Consider the following 17521-nt stretch of genomic DNA (forward strand, 5'->3'; position numbering starts at 1 on the left):
CTAAGTTCTCTTCTGACTTTGTTTCTGCGATACCATGTCTTGTGGTGAGATAACGCAAGCTGCTAGTTTTCAAAAATGTGAGGGAAGGATGGGAATGGGGATAGGGTCAGTTACTACATAGAACAAAGGTCTGAGGAGGCCAGTGTTTGATTTTGGGTGGGACATGGTGACTTGGCTTTTCAATTTAAACCTACCTTAGTGCCAACACTGTGTTTGAGGGAAGGGTGACTTTACTTGGCCTATAGGCATATACAAGAGAACAGGATATAAACATTCTAATGAATTCCAAGAGAGGCAGAGAGACAGGCAACCAAGGCTAGTAACAGGATCATGAAAGGCAAAGGAACTTTAACATTCCTTGCAAATAGTTTATAAGATTCTGTCAGACCCATAAAACTTACATGGGCCCCACCCATGTTTCTCCAAGGCCTTTCCCTTTTCCCCTACCCTATCTGACTTGGCTCCATCTATACCTGCCTAAAGCCCTTTGTTCAAAGAGCTTAAATATAAGTTCCTATGAATTTTAAACCCAGAGGAAATAGGAAAGAGGTAGAATACACTTAAATTTCTTTCAGCCAAGCTAAGTTCTTCAGACCTGATAGTGGATTTCTTTTAGGGGTTTTTTATATAGCATTTGCATGGGCTTTCCTTCATTTTCATGGCTCTTGTAAAGGGGCATCTAACCCTTTCCCCTGCCTTTAGGCATAACTGCATTTAAACTCTCAAATTGGATAAGTGCTTCTCTAATGAAAGGCTTCTTTGGTAAGATATATTTCAACTTTCCTCAGCATCCCACTCTAATATTTCACATCATCCACGGTTACAAATGAATAAGTTCAGATGGAATTCTTTCCATCGAGCTAAAATCCCCCATGATGAAGTTTAAGATTCTTTTCTGACTAGCCGAGTAAACTTGGATCCAGGATGACAGAATAGCAGAATGCCCAGTCAACAGGTTTGACTGTCAAACAACATTTTTAATTGGTCTCCTTGCCTCAAAGTCCCTTCCCCAACCCTCCACATGGCTGTCAAAGTAACATTCTTGTTTTTGTTTTTCTTTTGTTTGTTTTTTTTTGGCTAGGCAATGGGGTTATTAAGTGGCTTGCCCAGGGTCACACAGCTAGTAAGTGTTATGTGTCTGAGGCCGGATTTGAGCTCAGGTCCTCCTGAATCCAGGGCCAGTGCTCTATCCACTGTGCCACCCAGCTGCCCCACAAAGTAATATTCTTAAAACACAGGTGTGACCATGGCATTCCTTTGCTCAAAAAAACCTCTCCAAAAAACACTGTGAGTGGCTCCCTATCATCTCAAGGATTAAATATGAACTCTTACATTAGGCTTTTAAATTGCTTCACAATCTGACCCTAACCTACCTTACCAGACTTAGGACACATCATTCCCTTTCACACATTCAACATTCCCATCAACTCACTTGCTTCTTGTTCCCTCTGCAGGAGATCCCATTTTCCATCTTCCCAATGGGCTGTCTCCCATGCCAGACACAAACATAGTCCCTATTCATCTCTGTCTCTTAGAAGCCCCAGCTTCCTTCAAAATGCTTGCTTTCCCCAGCAGCAAATGCCCCCTCCATAACTACCTTCTGTACATTTTGTGCTTCTTTGAATGGGCACATGTTGTACCCCTCAACAGAATATAAGCTCCTTGAGGGCAGGGCCTTTCAGTTTTGTCACTGTATCCTCAGCACCTAACATAGGGGTTGGCAAATATTAGGTCCTTAATAAATGTCTGTCAATTGGTTTTGATGCTAATAATTAGAATCAAAGTAAAGTTAATTATAATTAGCATCAAAATAATATGACTAACATAGCAATAAAAACCCCAAACCAAGGAAAATGTGTTTATTTTGTAATCATGACTTAACTCATTACACACATGTTAAAATATTCCATTGGCTAAATATAGTTGTTTCTATTTTAAAATAAAAATAGTAGTTGGCTTTGATTTTGGAAAGGTGGAACTCACAAATGCCAAAAATTATGAGTCTGATGGACAGAACAGATTGCTTTAGCCACCCTTCTACCAAGGCAGAAGTATTGGAATTTACTGCCATTCGGAGTCAGACAGCCTGGCTGCAGCCCTCCTTGTGGACCAATTAATAATAACTGCTGATATTTGTTGTGGTGTCATCATAGTCTTGGAAGAGAGTAGGACAGAAGAGGAGCTTGGTAACTGGTTGATATTGTTCCCCCTTTCCCATCTTTTTCACAGTACCCTAGACAGTGGTGGCTATGATATAATATTAATAATAGCTAGCATTTTATGATGCTTTAAATTTTGCAAAGTACTTTACCTATCTCATTTGATCTTCATGACAACCCCAGAAGGTAGGTGCTATTAATTATTCCCATTTTGCAGAGGAGGACACTGAGGCTGAGAGAAGTATGTAATTTGCCCAGGGTCACAAGGGAAGCAAGTGACTGAGGAAGGATGTGAGCTCATGTCTTCCCAACTCCATATAAATGATACGATGCTCTCTGGCATTTTTCTGACCCCACACCTGCTGACCTAGGAGAATACAAAACTAAAGCCCATAACTAAAAGAAGATCCCAGTTTCCAAATACCTGCAGGGACGATGACCCTTCTTTCATTGGTGGTCATGTTAGGAGGGGGGCCGTTCTTCTCATCCATGTAGGTGTTGTAATTCATTGGATTGGACTCGTTTCCACCAACTAGTTTGCTGCATTTGTTAACGCTGCAGTCTACTGGAGACTCCCTAAAAATGGAGGGAAACAAAAATACTGTAAGGTATTGTCATCACTGTAGTCTGCTCTACCTAAGTGGGTACCCAGACGTGAAGGCGGCCATCCGCCAAGTTCATAGAGATTCAGAGCTCTTTACTAATCCATTGGGCACAATGTTTTCATTATCAGCAATAATAATAATAATAATGATAGATATAATAGTAATTCTCTAGATGTGTATAGTGTATTACAGTTTACAGTATACTCATATAATTTTCTCATTCAACCCTAATGTGAACTCTGTTACTTAGACAGGAAAATGGTAATAATGATACTAAAATAGTTAAATTATTTCAAGAATTTACAATTTAATCTGTGTGGGTTCCCTCTCAACTGATAGAAATTGGTGTCCCACTGAGACTTGGTGGATGGCCTTCTGGGGTGGCTGTGAGCAAACAATTGATCCTTCTGCAGCGAGCTGGGAGTGAGTGAGCCTCTATGGACTCAGGCAGGCTGGACCTTGGATGACAAAGCATACAGTCAGTTGTGAGGCCCAGGCTCTAAGCCTTTCCAATAAGGAAGGACTTGCCAGAGCTTGGGAGCCAACGACCAAGGCTTTGAGGATCCAGGGTGACGACGATAGCGATCACTCACACTGTAATGTTACCCTTTACAATTCACAAAGTACCTTTTGCTGCAGGGATTCTTCTCCCCATTATTCAGCAGAGGAAACTAAGTTTAGGTGGTTTGCCCAGGACCATACCCCTAGCAAGTGTCAGAGCTGGGATTAGAAAGTCTTGTGACTTAGTCTCTGTGACAGATCAGTTTCAAAACAGCTGGTTGTCAACTGAGGCAGAAACAGAACTCAGGAGTCTTGATTCCCCGTCTCCCGTAAGATACAAGTTACAGCCCCTATGCCTTTGGTGCCCTCAATGGCAATATTCACAAAGGAAACAATGCGGACATGCTTAAGGGACTTGCAATGCAGGTTACACAACAGAGTCACTCATTACACAAGCCCCAATTAGGACTTAACGTCTTGCGACATCCATGCCCAGATATAGTCAGAGTGACTTGTCCGTTTTACCACAAAAGCAAACAGCAGATGCATGAACCTAAAGCACTTGCCTTGGCCCCATCAGCCCTGATCCCTGGAGCTACAGTCCACATAGGACAACTGAGCACTCCTATGTATTTCACCGGGTTCTCAGTTCACTCCTGGGTTTTCCTCTCATGCTGCCCAGGCTCACTGTGAGAAGGAAAGCCCCCTGGGCGTTAGGAGAACCAAAGGATGCTGCCCAAAGGCCAAGAACAGGCTGCTGCTGCTAAGGTTATAGCCAATAAGGAACCTTGCAAGACAGATGTTTTTTCAAGGGCTCCCAACCAAGGTTTCAGACTCAAGAAGTTCAGATAAGGTTCAGATAGACAGTTTCCAGCTCTGGCATATTTGTCTGCCTTGTTCTTGCCCATGACTAAAGCATAGCTTACCATCATTTTTTTTTTAAAGGCAGGCAGATGAAAGGCAGATGAAATCTCAAGACTGTCTGAAAAATGTTATGTAGCCCAGGGTCCCCCATGGCCACTCAACCAATGTGGTAGCAATGCCGCAAAAAAAGAAAAAAAAAGGAAAAAAGAAAAAAGAAAGGAAAAGAAAAGAAAAAAGGGAGGGGAAATGTGGTAACCTGGAGAAAAGCCACTAACCCAGAGGGAAAGAATTATAGCACAGTGTACCCCAAAGACACAGGCAGGGTAGAGGAAGTCTGAGCACATTCAATAAAGAAAATTAAATGAATTTGTTTCTTAATCTGAAGGGAAAAAAATATTGAAGATCACTTATCATAGCTGGGAGATAAATGCTCCACTGAGATATTAGAAGTCAGACGGTAATTTTTTCCTGATGTCTTACAGGGGGAAACATGGCCTGAAAATGAAAATAAGATGTATAACTTACACATGTTAGAATTTAAGGTTTTACTATTCGCCTACTGTTTTTCCAGGCAGAGACCCAAAAGCCAGCCTTCAGAGTCCCAAATTGCTGAAGGTTTAATGTCCCCACGGCAGTTAAGAGAAGCAGTAGCACATCAGGGTGGGTTTTTTTGTTGGTGTTATTTCATTTCATTTCATTTCATTTATTTATTTATTTAAGCAGAGTTTGGTGAATTGACTTTTGCTTCCGAAGGCTTGACTTGAGATGACATACCCTAGAAAGACACTGCCTTTGGGTTAGACCCTGCCCAATATGTTCTTCCCTCCCCTAACATTGGGGGCACTTTCTTATTAGACTTTATAGGGAAAACAAGAAAAGCAGAGGGCTACAAGTTTCAGTCAGTGACTTTTTCCTTGGTTAGGGGAAAACTGCAGAGTGGAAAAGACTGAAATTGAACAGGCCCTGCCTCTACGCAAAGGGAGAGGGGTCTAAACAGAAGAAGGGAAATCTCTAGAAATCATAGGGTAGGAGGAAGCTATGAAGGGGATTAAGAACTCTCCCAGCAGGTCTCCACACTTGAGACTTTCTCCCTTTTTGTGGTGGTGGTGAAGAAAGACAGGTAGCTGTTTTCACCTTTGACCTATTCCTCTGGGGACTTCTGGGTTAAAACCTAGTCTCATGAGAACCAAAAGGAAGAAAGTGGTCTCCCATCCTAATAGAAATGTATAGAGCTGCCCAAAATGTTGATGCTAATGGAAGACGCTTCATGTAGTTACCAGCAGCACATGCTAAGTTTCGACTGCACGGGTTGTTGCTGTTACTAGGGACTTCGAAAAAAATGGATAGGGTCAAATTACAGGTGTTGCCTGAGAAATGTGTGCTCTGCTAAAAGGGGCATTAAAGATTTTAGAGAAAAGGAAGCTTGCCTCTAATAGGAGATAGAGATGTCTTCCATGGAAAAGGAAAAAAAAATACCCTAGAAATATAAGGAGAATTAGAGGAACTAAATCACTAGCAGAAGTGGAAGGGTGAAGTAGGGACTAGGAAAAGTGGAGCTTTTTAAAAAATTGTTGGCAAGCACTGGATACTTGTGTTAGGTGCCCATTTTCTTTGTAATAAGGAATAATAGTATGACACTCCTCACATACATGTGACAAGTTAGTTCTTCTATTTTTATCTGTTTGCTATATTCCCTACCTACTCCCCCACTCCTAAATACACATCTGCCCCCACTGCCTTTCAAGGTAATTCTTGTGGCTGCCTAGTTGGGTGGGGCACCTGCATCCCCAGCGCAGGAGTTAAGAACCTCAATGAAGCTGAGCTCTTTCAAGGTAAGTCCCAACCCCAAATCACAGACAACCCTTCTTGCGGGCCAACCTCCACCTTCTAGAGACAATTTGGCCATCTAGTTTCAGAAGACTCAGACTGGTCAGAAAGAGGAAAAAAAAAAGCCATACATTTACCTGCCCGGCTGCTAGGGCTCCCTCCACTCTCAGAGATCCCGAGGCATTGTGAGCCCCCTGAGATTACACAAGCCTCTCTCCCTCTCCCATCACACTGAACAACTATTGCTTCTGGTACAGGTGAAGCACAACATAAAAGCTACTCTTTAACAAGGCAGCTGGAGCCTATGAAGAGGGCCCGATGAAAACAAGAGGGAGGGAGTAGGGGAGGGAAAGCGGGTTTTGTTCTTCAGCCGGCCGGCACTGCCAGCTAATCGGTATTGAGACCTGTGCTTGCAGCTCAGAGGGTGTCAGGCCATCAGGCAGCTGGTGGCAATAAGATAGGTGATTGAAGGGCCCTGGGCTGCCATAATGGAGCTGGGCAAAGGGGCCTAAGAGGGCACACCTTAATTGTCTCCATTGCAGGGGAGGAGATAAAAATATAAGGCAGGGCATTGGGTCAAAGAAATCATCTGGACTGGTTCTGACTAGGGACTTTTTTTTTTTTGGCCTGTGATATGGATGAACACTGGATCCAAGATCAACGAATCTGAATTCAAATCCCAGAGCTGCTACTGACTGCCGCTGTGATTTAAGAAAGCTACTTCGACTCTTAGGGCCCCAGTTTCCTCATTTGTAAAATGAGGAAAATGGAAAGGATGATTATTAAGATACCCTTGAAACTCTAAAATATATGTTCCACCTAGCTCTTTTTTTAATGTACTTGGAGAGGAGGTCTTAAAGAATGGGTGCCCTTTTTATTTCCAAAATGGCAGGTAATTTAAAATAGGTCAAGAGTGTTTGAAGGGCTGGGGAAGACGAAGAGGACAAAAAGCAAAGTTGTAGCCCCAGTCCTGCTATTTGAATAGCTCACTTTTTGAAAGGTGGCACAGTGTGGTGGAGAGAGTGCTGGACCTAGAGTCAGGAAAACCTAGATTCGTGTTCTGCCTCTGATACATCCTAGCTTTGTAACCCTAGACTAGTCACAGAACTTCTCAGTACCCCAGGCAACTCTCATCAGGAGCTCTGAGCACTAAGAATACCACATGTCTGTATGGTGAGAGAGAAACCCTCTTTTACACCTTACTAAATCTGCTTGGTGATCGCTAAAACCAGGGTAGCTCCACTAGAGGTAGAGGCAGCTAGGTGGCTCAGTGGATAGAATTCTGGGCCTGGAGTCAGAAAGACCTGAGTTCAAATATGGCCTCAGACACTCACTAGCTGTGTGACCCTGGGCAAGTCATTTAACTTCTGTTTGCCTTAATCCCCTGGAAAAGGAAATGGAAAAATCACTCTAGTATCTTTGCCCAGAAAACCCCACATGGGTTCATTAAGAGTGAGACACAACTGAACAGCGAGCCCTATCTGGACACACAAGTTTATGACTATGCTTATTATAGCTTAAAATTAAATCTTCTTGGGGGCAGTCAGTCAAAAGGCATTTATTTAGCATTTACTATGTACTAGGCACTAAGCTAAACACTGAGGACACAAAAGCAAATATATATAAAAGATGCATACAGTGTAAATGCCAGATAATTTCAGAGGGAAGGCGCTAGCAATGGAGGTTGGGGTTGGGAGACCAGGCAAAGACTTATGTAGAAGGTAGAATCTGAGCTGAATCTTTCAAGAAGCTGAAGAAGCCAAGAGGCAAGAGGCAATGCATTCTAGACATAAGGGGCAGCCGGTACAAAAGGCTGGCATTGGGAGGTGATGTGTCATGTATGAAAGGTAACAACTAGGCCAATGTATCAGGCTCCTACTGTACAAGAAAAAGAGTAGGGGAAGTATAAGAAAGCTGAATGCTCAAGAATCTACATTTTCAAATTGTGATGCTGGAGAAGACTTTTGAGAGTCCTTTGGACAAGAAGGAGATCAAATCAGTCAGTTCTTAAAGAAATTAATTCAAACTATTCACTGGAAGGTCAAATACTAAAGCTAAAGTGTGGCCACATGATGAGAAGATGGGACTCATTGGAAAAGACCCTGATATAGGTAAAGTTTGAAGGCAACAGGAAAAGGGGACGGTGAAAGATGAGATGGATAGATAGTGTCATGGAAGCAACAAATATGAACTTGGACAGACTTTGAGAGATAGCGGAGAATAGAAGGGCATGGAATGCTATGGTCCATGGCTTCATGAAGAGTCAGGCATGACTAAACTACTGAGCAACAAAAAGTGTAGGAAGACTCGAAAGGAACAACGTGCACAATAACAACACTGTAAAGAGAAACGACTTTGAAAGATTTAAGAACTGCTCAGGGACCAAACGTGAGTCCACAGGAATGATGAAAGCATGCTACCCACCGTCAGACAGAGATGGAATGACCTCAGGGAACACATGAAGACGTATTTTTTGGATGTGCCCAACGAGGGAATTTGTTTTGTTTGACTATATACATTTGTCGGAAAGGTTATGTTTTTCTCCTTTTTTCAATGAGGGAGAGGTAAGAGGAAGAGAATATTGCTTTTGCTTATTGAAGAAAATTAAATTAAAAAAGGAAAACTGGAAAGGTAGGAATGGGATAGTTTGTGAAGATCTTTATATGACTAATAGAGGATTTCATATTTAATCCTGAAGATGATAGGGAGCTATTAGAGTTTACTGAGTCAAGGATAATATGGTCAGATCTGAGCTTTAGGAAAATTGGCATAGGGAGAGACTTGAGACAGAAAAGCCAACCAGCAGATTTATTGCCATAGTACAGGCAGAGACTGTTATATTTTTGTCTTTTTTATCCCCAGCAACTAGAACACTGCCTAGCATAGAGTAAGCATTTAATAAATGGTTATGGATTAATTGATTGACTCAATAAATATATTTTAGCTGCATTATGGAAAGTTAGTTACAGTGTGATTTATGGCAAATATCAAATGACCCAACTGGATTAAAATGTAATTGGAAAGTGTTTAACAAAATAAAAATACAATGCAACCTAGATAATGTTAATTTGTGGTTTTCCAACTATCTCCTCCTATTTCTGAGTTTGACACCAATGACTTATAGTTTAACACCAATGACATGGAAGATGCCCAAAATATAAACTCTGGAGGAACAGCACAGAATTTAGGATCAATACAGAATATAACTCTATGTGTAGATAGAATAGAAATAGCTGTAGGTGTGGATATAGAAATAAACACACTGAGACATAGTATGTGCAACCTTCAAAAAACTCCTATTTCCTCATTAGAACAAAACGTAATATATCTTCAAAGGTTAGGCTGGTATTACACAAGCTCTGATAGGTTCCACCAAGCCAGGAAGAATTCAAGTATGGGCCCGGTAATAAACTGGCTATCTTCTATTCAAAGATTAGCTTTGCTAAATGTAAAGAGGACTTCTAAGACCTTGGCATGAGATCAGATAAAGCAGGTCATTCCAAGAGATGAAACTGGAAGAGGAGAATATCATAATGTAATTAAGTTCAAGTATGAAGAATGTAAAGAATTATGGCAAGACCATTATGAAATAGTGCAAAGCAAAAAACAAATAGCAAAATCAAACACTGAAACACAGAGTATATATGCTAATGATATAAAAGAGGAAAAGTGAATGAAATGAACAAACTCTCTCAATGAAAACTTAGAGAAAGCGACTAAAAATGTTATGTCATCTTAAACTAGGTGGTACAGTGGATAGAGAGCTGGGCCTGGAGCCAGGAAATCTTATCTTCCTGAGTTCAAATCCAGCCTCATACACCTACTAGCAGTGTCACCGTGGGCAAGTCACTTAACCCTGTGTGCCTCAGTTTCCTCATCTGTAAATTGAGCTGGAGAAGAAAATGGCAAACCACTCCAGTATCTTTGCTAAGAAAACACCAAATGGGGTCACAAAGAGCTGAACATGACAGAAACAATCCAACAAGAAGACAACATTTTAAACACTAAAATTGGTTCCTTTAAATGTAAATAATTATAAAGCTTAGTTATACTGATGCTCAGTAAAACATTTATGATCAATATTTTTAATTAGAAGGAAAACAGCAAAAGGAAATGAAATGGAACACATTTACCAGTTTCTACAGTGATCCATTTTTATTGCTTATGATAATGGAACCACCTCATTTGTTGTGTTTCATAACTTTAATACAATACTGATCAAGTCTATGAGACAAAGGCAGGGCCAGTTAAGAAAAGGAACTTGAAAAAAGCACTAGACCAAATGCATCCAAGTTGGAAGTGACAGAATTTTAAAGACAGGGAAGAAATAACCATTTTAAAAGTACGTAGTATGTGCCAGGCACTGTGCTAAGCACTTTGCAAATATCATCTCATTTGATTCTCACAATAACCCTGGGAGGTAGTGCTGTTATTATCCCTCTTTTATAGTTGAGGAAACTAAAGCAGAAGGAGGATAAAGGACTTGCCCAGGGTCACACAGCTAGTACGGGCCTGAAGCTGAATTTGAAGTTAGTTCTTCCTGAATCCTTGCCTAGTGCTCTATCCACTGTGTCACCCAACTGTCCTTGGAAGATCCTTACAAAACAATTTTCAAGCTATCTCAAAGAGGGAAAGATTCCAAAAGAATTAAAAGGATCAAACAAACAAACAAAGGTAGCCAAGAAGCCATCAGTAGGACCTTGGTGATGTTATTGATAGAGTGCTGAGTTTGATGTCAAGAAAACCTGAGTTCAAATCCTACCTTGTATATCTACTGGGTGACCTTGGGCAAGTCATTTAACCTCATCTAGCCTTAGTTACTTTATCTGTAAAATGAGGAGCCTGGACTCTAAAATCTCTCCCAGCTTTACATCTATGACATGTCATCTCTATAAAAATTCTTACGAGATTGGTCTGTGCACATATAGAAATAATCCTTAATGAAAATCTTTCAACCACAGTTTATTCTTTTGCAAAAGAATATGCCTAAGCTCCTTTCCAGTCTTCAATCCCTATGATTCTATGAATACATGAGAAGAAAACAGGAAGGCTTTTGTATAAGATGTTCTACAAGAGACCACATCTTCAAAGTCATAAAACTGACTGAGAGGTGCAAAGAATAGAACATCCTGTTGTCTATTGTTTTTTGACTAAAAAGAAAAACAAAAACACCTTTGACTCATAGAACATAATGCATCCTTAATGACCCTCCTGAGACAATACCTCTGCCACACATATGTTAAAATCATAAAAAAATTCTATGACAAATGCAATCACAGAAATAACTTTGAATAACAATCTGCTGAGTATCGATATCAAGGGAGGCATAAAACATGGAAACGTTTACTAATTTAGGTGTTTGTCGATGAAATGGAGAATTCCTTAGCTGGAGTACAAACAAGAGAGGGGTGCGCCACGAACTCCTTTTAATACGCATGCTCACAGATAACGTAACACTAATGGTGTCAAGGCCTACGATGTTAAAAAGCCTCCTCACTCAAATCCAGAGTCACCTGAAACATATTAAACACATTGGGAGGAAAAAAAAAGAAGATAAAATTCAGATTGCTCAGGTGAAGCTTGCTGATTGAATGAGCAGCCCATTGAGTCAATCCATCAGAATACATTTTTATAAACACACACACATATACACACACACAAACGGTATTGCTATATTATATTGACTTCTTAAGACTGGTTAGTTGCAGACTAGATCCTAAACTGCATTAAGAGTAACCTTCCTCATTGGGGGTTTGAAATAGTTATGCATATACACATATATATATATATATATATATATATATGTGTGTGTGTGTGTGTGTGTGTGTGTGTGTGTGTGTGTATGTGTATATGTATGTATACATAAATATATACACATATACCATATATGTAGATATATGTGCATGTACATAAACCTATAATATATGCATGTATGTATGTGTGCATACACACATTATGTCTGGAGAGCTTCCTGAAGGCCAGGAAAACCTAGGTTCAGACCCTGCCTCCAACACATGCTAGCTATGTGACTCTGGCATAATTCTCTAAATAGCCTCTCTGGGCCCTGGGCAACTCTCTAAGACTATAAGTTACAGAGAAAATGGCAACCTGCACTGGTAGAGGGAGTTTCCTCACCTGGAAGTTTCCTACAATAATGAAAATGCAGGACCAGTTCATAATATGTGTGTTTATGTATTTCTATATGCAACAGACATGTATACCCATATATGACAGGAGCTATAAATGGACAATTAACTAGAAGGAAGAGACTAGAATGTATTGCATGTGGGAAATTATTCAGCCATTTCAAGAATCCTCTAAAATTGTCTTTTTAAAAAAACAGCAATATTCTCATGGTAATGCTATGTGGCTGTTCCTTGTGGATGAGACCATAGGGTTCTAAATGACAAGATCATATGGATTTAGAACTGGAAGCTTGCCAGTCAAACCCCTTTATTTTACAGATCAGGAAACTGAGGCCTAGAGAGGTTAAATGACTTCTCAAGGTCACAGAGGTAGTAAGTGACAGGCGCAATATTTGAATGCATGTCATCTCACTCAAATTTTCAGGCGACCCAAAGGATATCAGAAAGATGCACTCAGGTATAAGAGAGTTACAGTATACCACAAACAATGCCTTGCTCATGAGATAAAGTCATGTATGACCAGAACAGGAGGGACAGTGATCATATTGTTAAGAGGGAAGGGTAACAAATGGACAGACTGTGTGCAGCACTGGCACCTATGTGTATTAACAGAATTAGTGAATGGCCTCCAACATATTGGGAGGATCGATGGAAAGATACGGGCAAGAATCCCAAAGGCTAAGTAAGGATAAGAAGTCTAAAGGAACTGTGATCCATACCCCTGGAAGGGGTGCTCACACTGATGACGTCACCAGCCCTTAGAAACCATGGATTTAATGGACAAATTAGGATTTAATGAACAAATTCTATCACTTCATCTGAACTCATAAACACAACTTCACACACAAGGTTATCAGTGATCAGACTTACGCATCTCAGAAAGCAGAAACTTGGAATATTGTTCACTAGCCAGACAAGGGGAACAAATGTGGCAGTAACATTCTGTACATGAAAGAAATGTGAAGAGCATATGCCCCTTTTACCTAGATATACTGTTCATGCAGGCCATACAGTACTCCTACAATTCAGGACCCAAGTACTACACCGTGCACATGAGGCAAGCAGTTCATGCATTTCCTCTCTATAAATTGGTATTCTTTCTTATACGGGATGTTTTCTCCAATTCCCGTGGTTGAGACAGGATGCAGCTGAGAGCTATTTGCAGACCACGTCTTGGATCAAGCCACTGGAATCTGCATTTAATACAGAACCTATGGGCGATGCTGTTTCAGGGACAACCAACCCTGACAAGCTCAACCACAGTGGGAAAATCTCAGGAAAGAGACAACAAAACCTCCCAAAACAAGGGCAGCCCTTACCGCTGCTGAACCTCTCAAAGAGCACGCTTCTCCACCTGACCCTTAGCCGCTGCCCAAATGAGTCATGGCTATGTCATAGCCAAAGGAAGGCTCATGCTCACAAAACACCCCCCAACCCCACCACACACACACACACACACACACACACACACCCTCTTTACTCTGTTTTTTTAAAAGCAGAAAGGGCATAGTGGTCAAGGCACACCATCAAGACATAGAATCTCAAACTGTTACAGCTGGAAGGAAACTCAGGGACCATCTAGTCCAATTCCTACATAAATCATGAAGTCTGTCTAACTCACAGTGGTCATCTGACCTCCTTTGAAGACCTCCAGTCACAGGGAACTCATTACCTGATTCCTTTTCATTTTGAGACCAAGGAATCCAGTTCCACTTTATTATACAGTTATCCCTTCTACATGATGGGGGTTAGGGTCATGCCTCCCCTACCTCCGCCATCGTCACCCCACCTTGATTGGGAAAATCTGCTAAAATGTTTTGGTCCTTCCTTCATACCAGAGAATAAGTCTGAATTATTATGGCATCAAAACATAGAATATGTTGATATTATATAATACTATACATATATTTTATGCATTTCTGAGTTTCTAAACTTTTCCCATGTTGTCTGCTAGCCTTCATGTGTCATCTGTGGCTTCTGCAAAACTCCCAAAAAATTCCCATTTAGTTTTTTCTGATGACCTGAAATATATTGAAACTGCAATGGGGAAAGTCAGAATGTGGAAGAGATAACTATTTTTTTCTTATATTTAGCCAAAAAAATTGATCTCCCTGTTAATAACTAATGTTTATATAGCACCTACTATGTGCCAGTCACTGTGCTAAGCATTCTACAATTATTATCTCATTTGATCTTCACAACAACCCTAAGATGTAGGGGCTGTTATAATCCCCATTTTACAGTTCAGGAAACTGAGGCAGACAGCTATGAAGTGACTTGCTTAGGGTCACATAATTATATGTATCTGAGGCTAGATTTGAATTTGCCACCTAAGTGCATGTTACTTCTAACCCCTGTTCTTCTGAAGTCAAGCAGAACGTGTCCTTTTTCTAGTGTGTAATCTTTCCAGTATTTGACAGCAGCCCTCATGTCCCTACTGCATCTTCTCTTCTCCAGCCTCACCAACTCTAGTTCCTCTAACTAATCTTGGGATGACATGATTTTAAAATCCCCTTGCCCTATTCTACCTTTTTCTACATGTGCTCCAGCTTGTCAAAATTCCCCTCAAAATGTGGCACTGTCAACTGCATACAATAGGCCAGATATATGACCTTAACACAGTCATCTGTAGATAAACTGAACAAAGCTAAGGCTCCAAGAGTTAAATGGTATCCCAGCTAGTCACTGGCTCCTGCCTCTTCACAGAATGACAGGATTTTAATCTAATGCTTTTTTCCATCTTCCATAGAAGCAGTGAATCTGCCATGTTTCTCTCTGTTTGTGGACTTTCCCACGTCTGGACCCAGAGCCGCAAAGAAACACTGGGCCCTCCGATCCTCATGACATAGCAGAGCAGTAGCTGAATAATTATGGATCTAGAGGCCATCTTTCCAAATGCCTCATTTCAAAGAAAAGGAAACTGAGACCCATAAATATTAAGTGACTTGCTCAAGGTCCCATAGGTAGCAAATAGCAGAGCCAGGATGCAGACTCTGAACTTGTGACTCCCAGGTTAGTGCTCTTCCTACTGCCCCATGCTGCCTCAGCTATTTCCCTAGTTCTGCCTCTAATTAGCTCCATCCATAAAATGGGTAGCATCACCAGTTCTTCCCACTTTGCAGAACTGTTGTATTTGAAATGAAGGCACTCCAAAAAGCATAAAAGGACATACACTTTGGCAAAGAAGAAAACACAAGTTAACATAATTATTCCATAATAATAGGCTATGAAAAGCAGTATGCTATCATAGCTAATGAGGAAGACCTAGCTTCCGACATGTACTGGCTACGTGATCATGGACAAGTCTCTCTCCGTGTCCCAGCCAATGACTCTCCCTAAGATGGTAATTTTCAGAGCAAGAGCTGATATGCATTGAAAGAGGGAGTTTCTTTATTGGGAGTTCTCGATACTTATTAAATCACAGGTCCAGTCAAAACCCAAGCCTTCCCTGCCTCACAAAACAACAGCTGCAGCAGTAGCAGCAGCAGCAACAAAAACAAAACTAAAGGTAAAGTCAGACTTTAAGTTAAAAAAAAAGTTACTAGCTTGACATCCATGTAATCATGTTTTATTTTTTCCTTTCTGTACCAATTACAGTACCTGATCTTCACCCTCTACTGAATAGTCCCAACTTAAGCATGAGCATTTTTCTAAAGATTTCAAGCTAGCACAAACCTCAGAAGTCACCTAGTCTCATACCTTCATTTTACAGACCCGAAACATTGAGAAGTCTAGAGAGACCAACTGACTTTCTCAGTATCATTCATTAGACAGTTAGTAAATGGCTCGGCTAGGCTTTGAACCCAGGCCTTCGGACTCTAAATCTTGGCACTACAAGATGTACATAAGTGAAGAAGATTCATTCGGCATCAGTAACAGCTGGCCTACTTTGTGGCCGGTAGGGTCTAGTATGTTTCTTCCATTTCTCCCAAAAGGGTCAGATCTGTATGACTACATCAGTCATTCTGATGCTGCTTGTGACTTACTGTCCAACCAATGCCAGGCTCACTGGCCCATCCTTAGAGGGCAGCCCAATCCTTGTTACGTCTGCAGCTTCCTAGGTTGACTACAACATTTACCAGGGAGCTAGTTGGGTTGCAGAACTAAGGTTTGAAAGGTGATTCTTATGGGGCCCCTCTCTGCCTGTGACTAGAAGATCTAAGTGCCTGACACTCCTTAGGGAGAATAAGAAGAAAACATTTCCTCACAAATCCCATTGTGAGTCAATCTGAACCTGCATAAAAACAGATTCTGTAGTTCAGTGTCTGTCTGATTGAGGCAGCTGGTGGCTCAGGGGATAGATCACCAGGCCTAGAGTCAAGAAGACCTGAGTCCACATCCAGTCTCAGACACATACTAGTTATGTGACCCTGGGCAAGTCACTTAACCGCTGTTTGTCTCAGTTTCCTTATCTGTAAAATGGGGATAATAATAGAATGTACCTCACAGGATTGTTGCGGGGATTGGATGTGATAATATTTGTAAAGTATTTAGCATAGCTCTTGGCACATAGTAGGTGCTTAATAAATGCTTATTCCCTTCCCTTCCCCTTTCCCCATTGGGTAGTCTGCAAACTCGGTCCTTGTCCTAGCTCCCTTGGTCACCATCCATGTTACTTTGAACAGGAGAACATCTTACCCTCCCCAAGTCACAGGGTCACTGTGAGACTAAAATGTAATAACGAATGTAAATGTTTTAGAAAAATATGAGAGACTGTTGTAATCATCATCTCTGAGCACAGATTTTTTTGGTAGTACAAAAAAAATCAGCTAATAATAATAATAATATTAATGATAAAATTTCCATCTCTGGGGATACAAAGGATAGCATGTGAGCCCCCAGGATCAGGGGGTACCACCAGGCTAAGGAAAGCCAAAGTGGCCCAAGTTGGAAACAGACTAGGTTAAAGCTTCAGTGCTGATCAGTAGCAGAAAGAGACCCATGAGTTGGCTACTGCATTCCCAGCCTAGGTGCGATAGGGAGCCCCAGCTTCAAAAACCAAACCAAACCAAAGGACATCGTACACCAGTGACTGGACTATCATTGTAGAGGGCTGGGTTGCCCTCGTCACAATGTTCCTGAATCTTAGTCATGAGCTTAGGGTATAGAACGATATGGATAGGCAGATGCCACCTTAAGAATCAGAGAAACAGATAGTACGCTTAGATAAAGAGAAGTACGCTTAGAATGATTTCACACCTATTTGTGTCTAATGGTAGCCAGCTGTAGGATGGGGGAGGGGGAAGGGAGAAAAAAGCGGGGGAATTTAAAAAGAGCCAGTTTGGTGGAGAGTCAAACCTGGAGTTAGGAAAACTCAGGTTCAAATCCTCCAACGTGTAGTAGTTATGTGACCCTAGTGTAAACCAGGGGTGGTCAACCTGCAGCCTTGAGGCCTTCTAGATCCTGAAGTGCAGCCTTT

General features: G+C 41.2%; 1 protein-coding gene across 7 annotated transcripts in view; it reads right to left on the reverse strand.

Annotated features, from left to right (window-relative positions):
- The window catches only part of FLI1 (Fli-1 proto-oncogene, ETS transcription factor), a 166920-nt gene that overhangs the window by 58120 nt on the left and 91279 nt on the right, over positions 1-17521 (reverse strand). For all 7 annotated transcript variants that reach the window (XM_020963779.2, XM_020963778.2, XM_020963782.2 and 4 more), the window contains one exon: positions 2584-2735. In XM_020963779.2, the coding sequence (XP_020819438.1) occupies positions 2584-2735 (152 nt within the window). The remainder of the gene's footprint in view (positions 1-2583; positions 2736-17521) is intronic.

Source organism: Phascolarctos cinereus, unplaced genomic scaffold, assembly GCF_003287225.1.
Source record: "Phascolarctos cinereus isolate Bilbo 61053 unplaced genomic scaffold, phaCin_HiC Scaffold_726;HRSCAF=1367, whole genome shotgun sequence".
NCBI classification, from domain to species: domain Eukaryota; kingdom Metazoa; phylum Chordata; class Mammalia; order Diprotodontia; family Phascolarctidae; genus Phascolarctos; species Phascolarctos cinereus.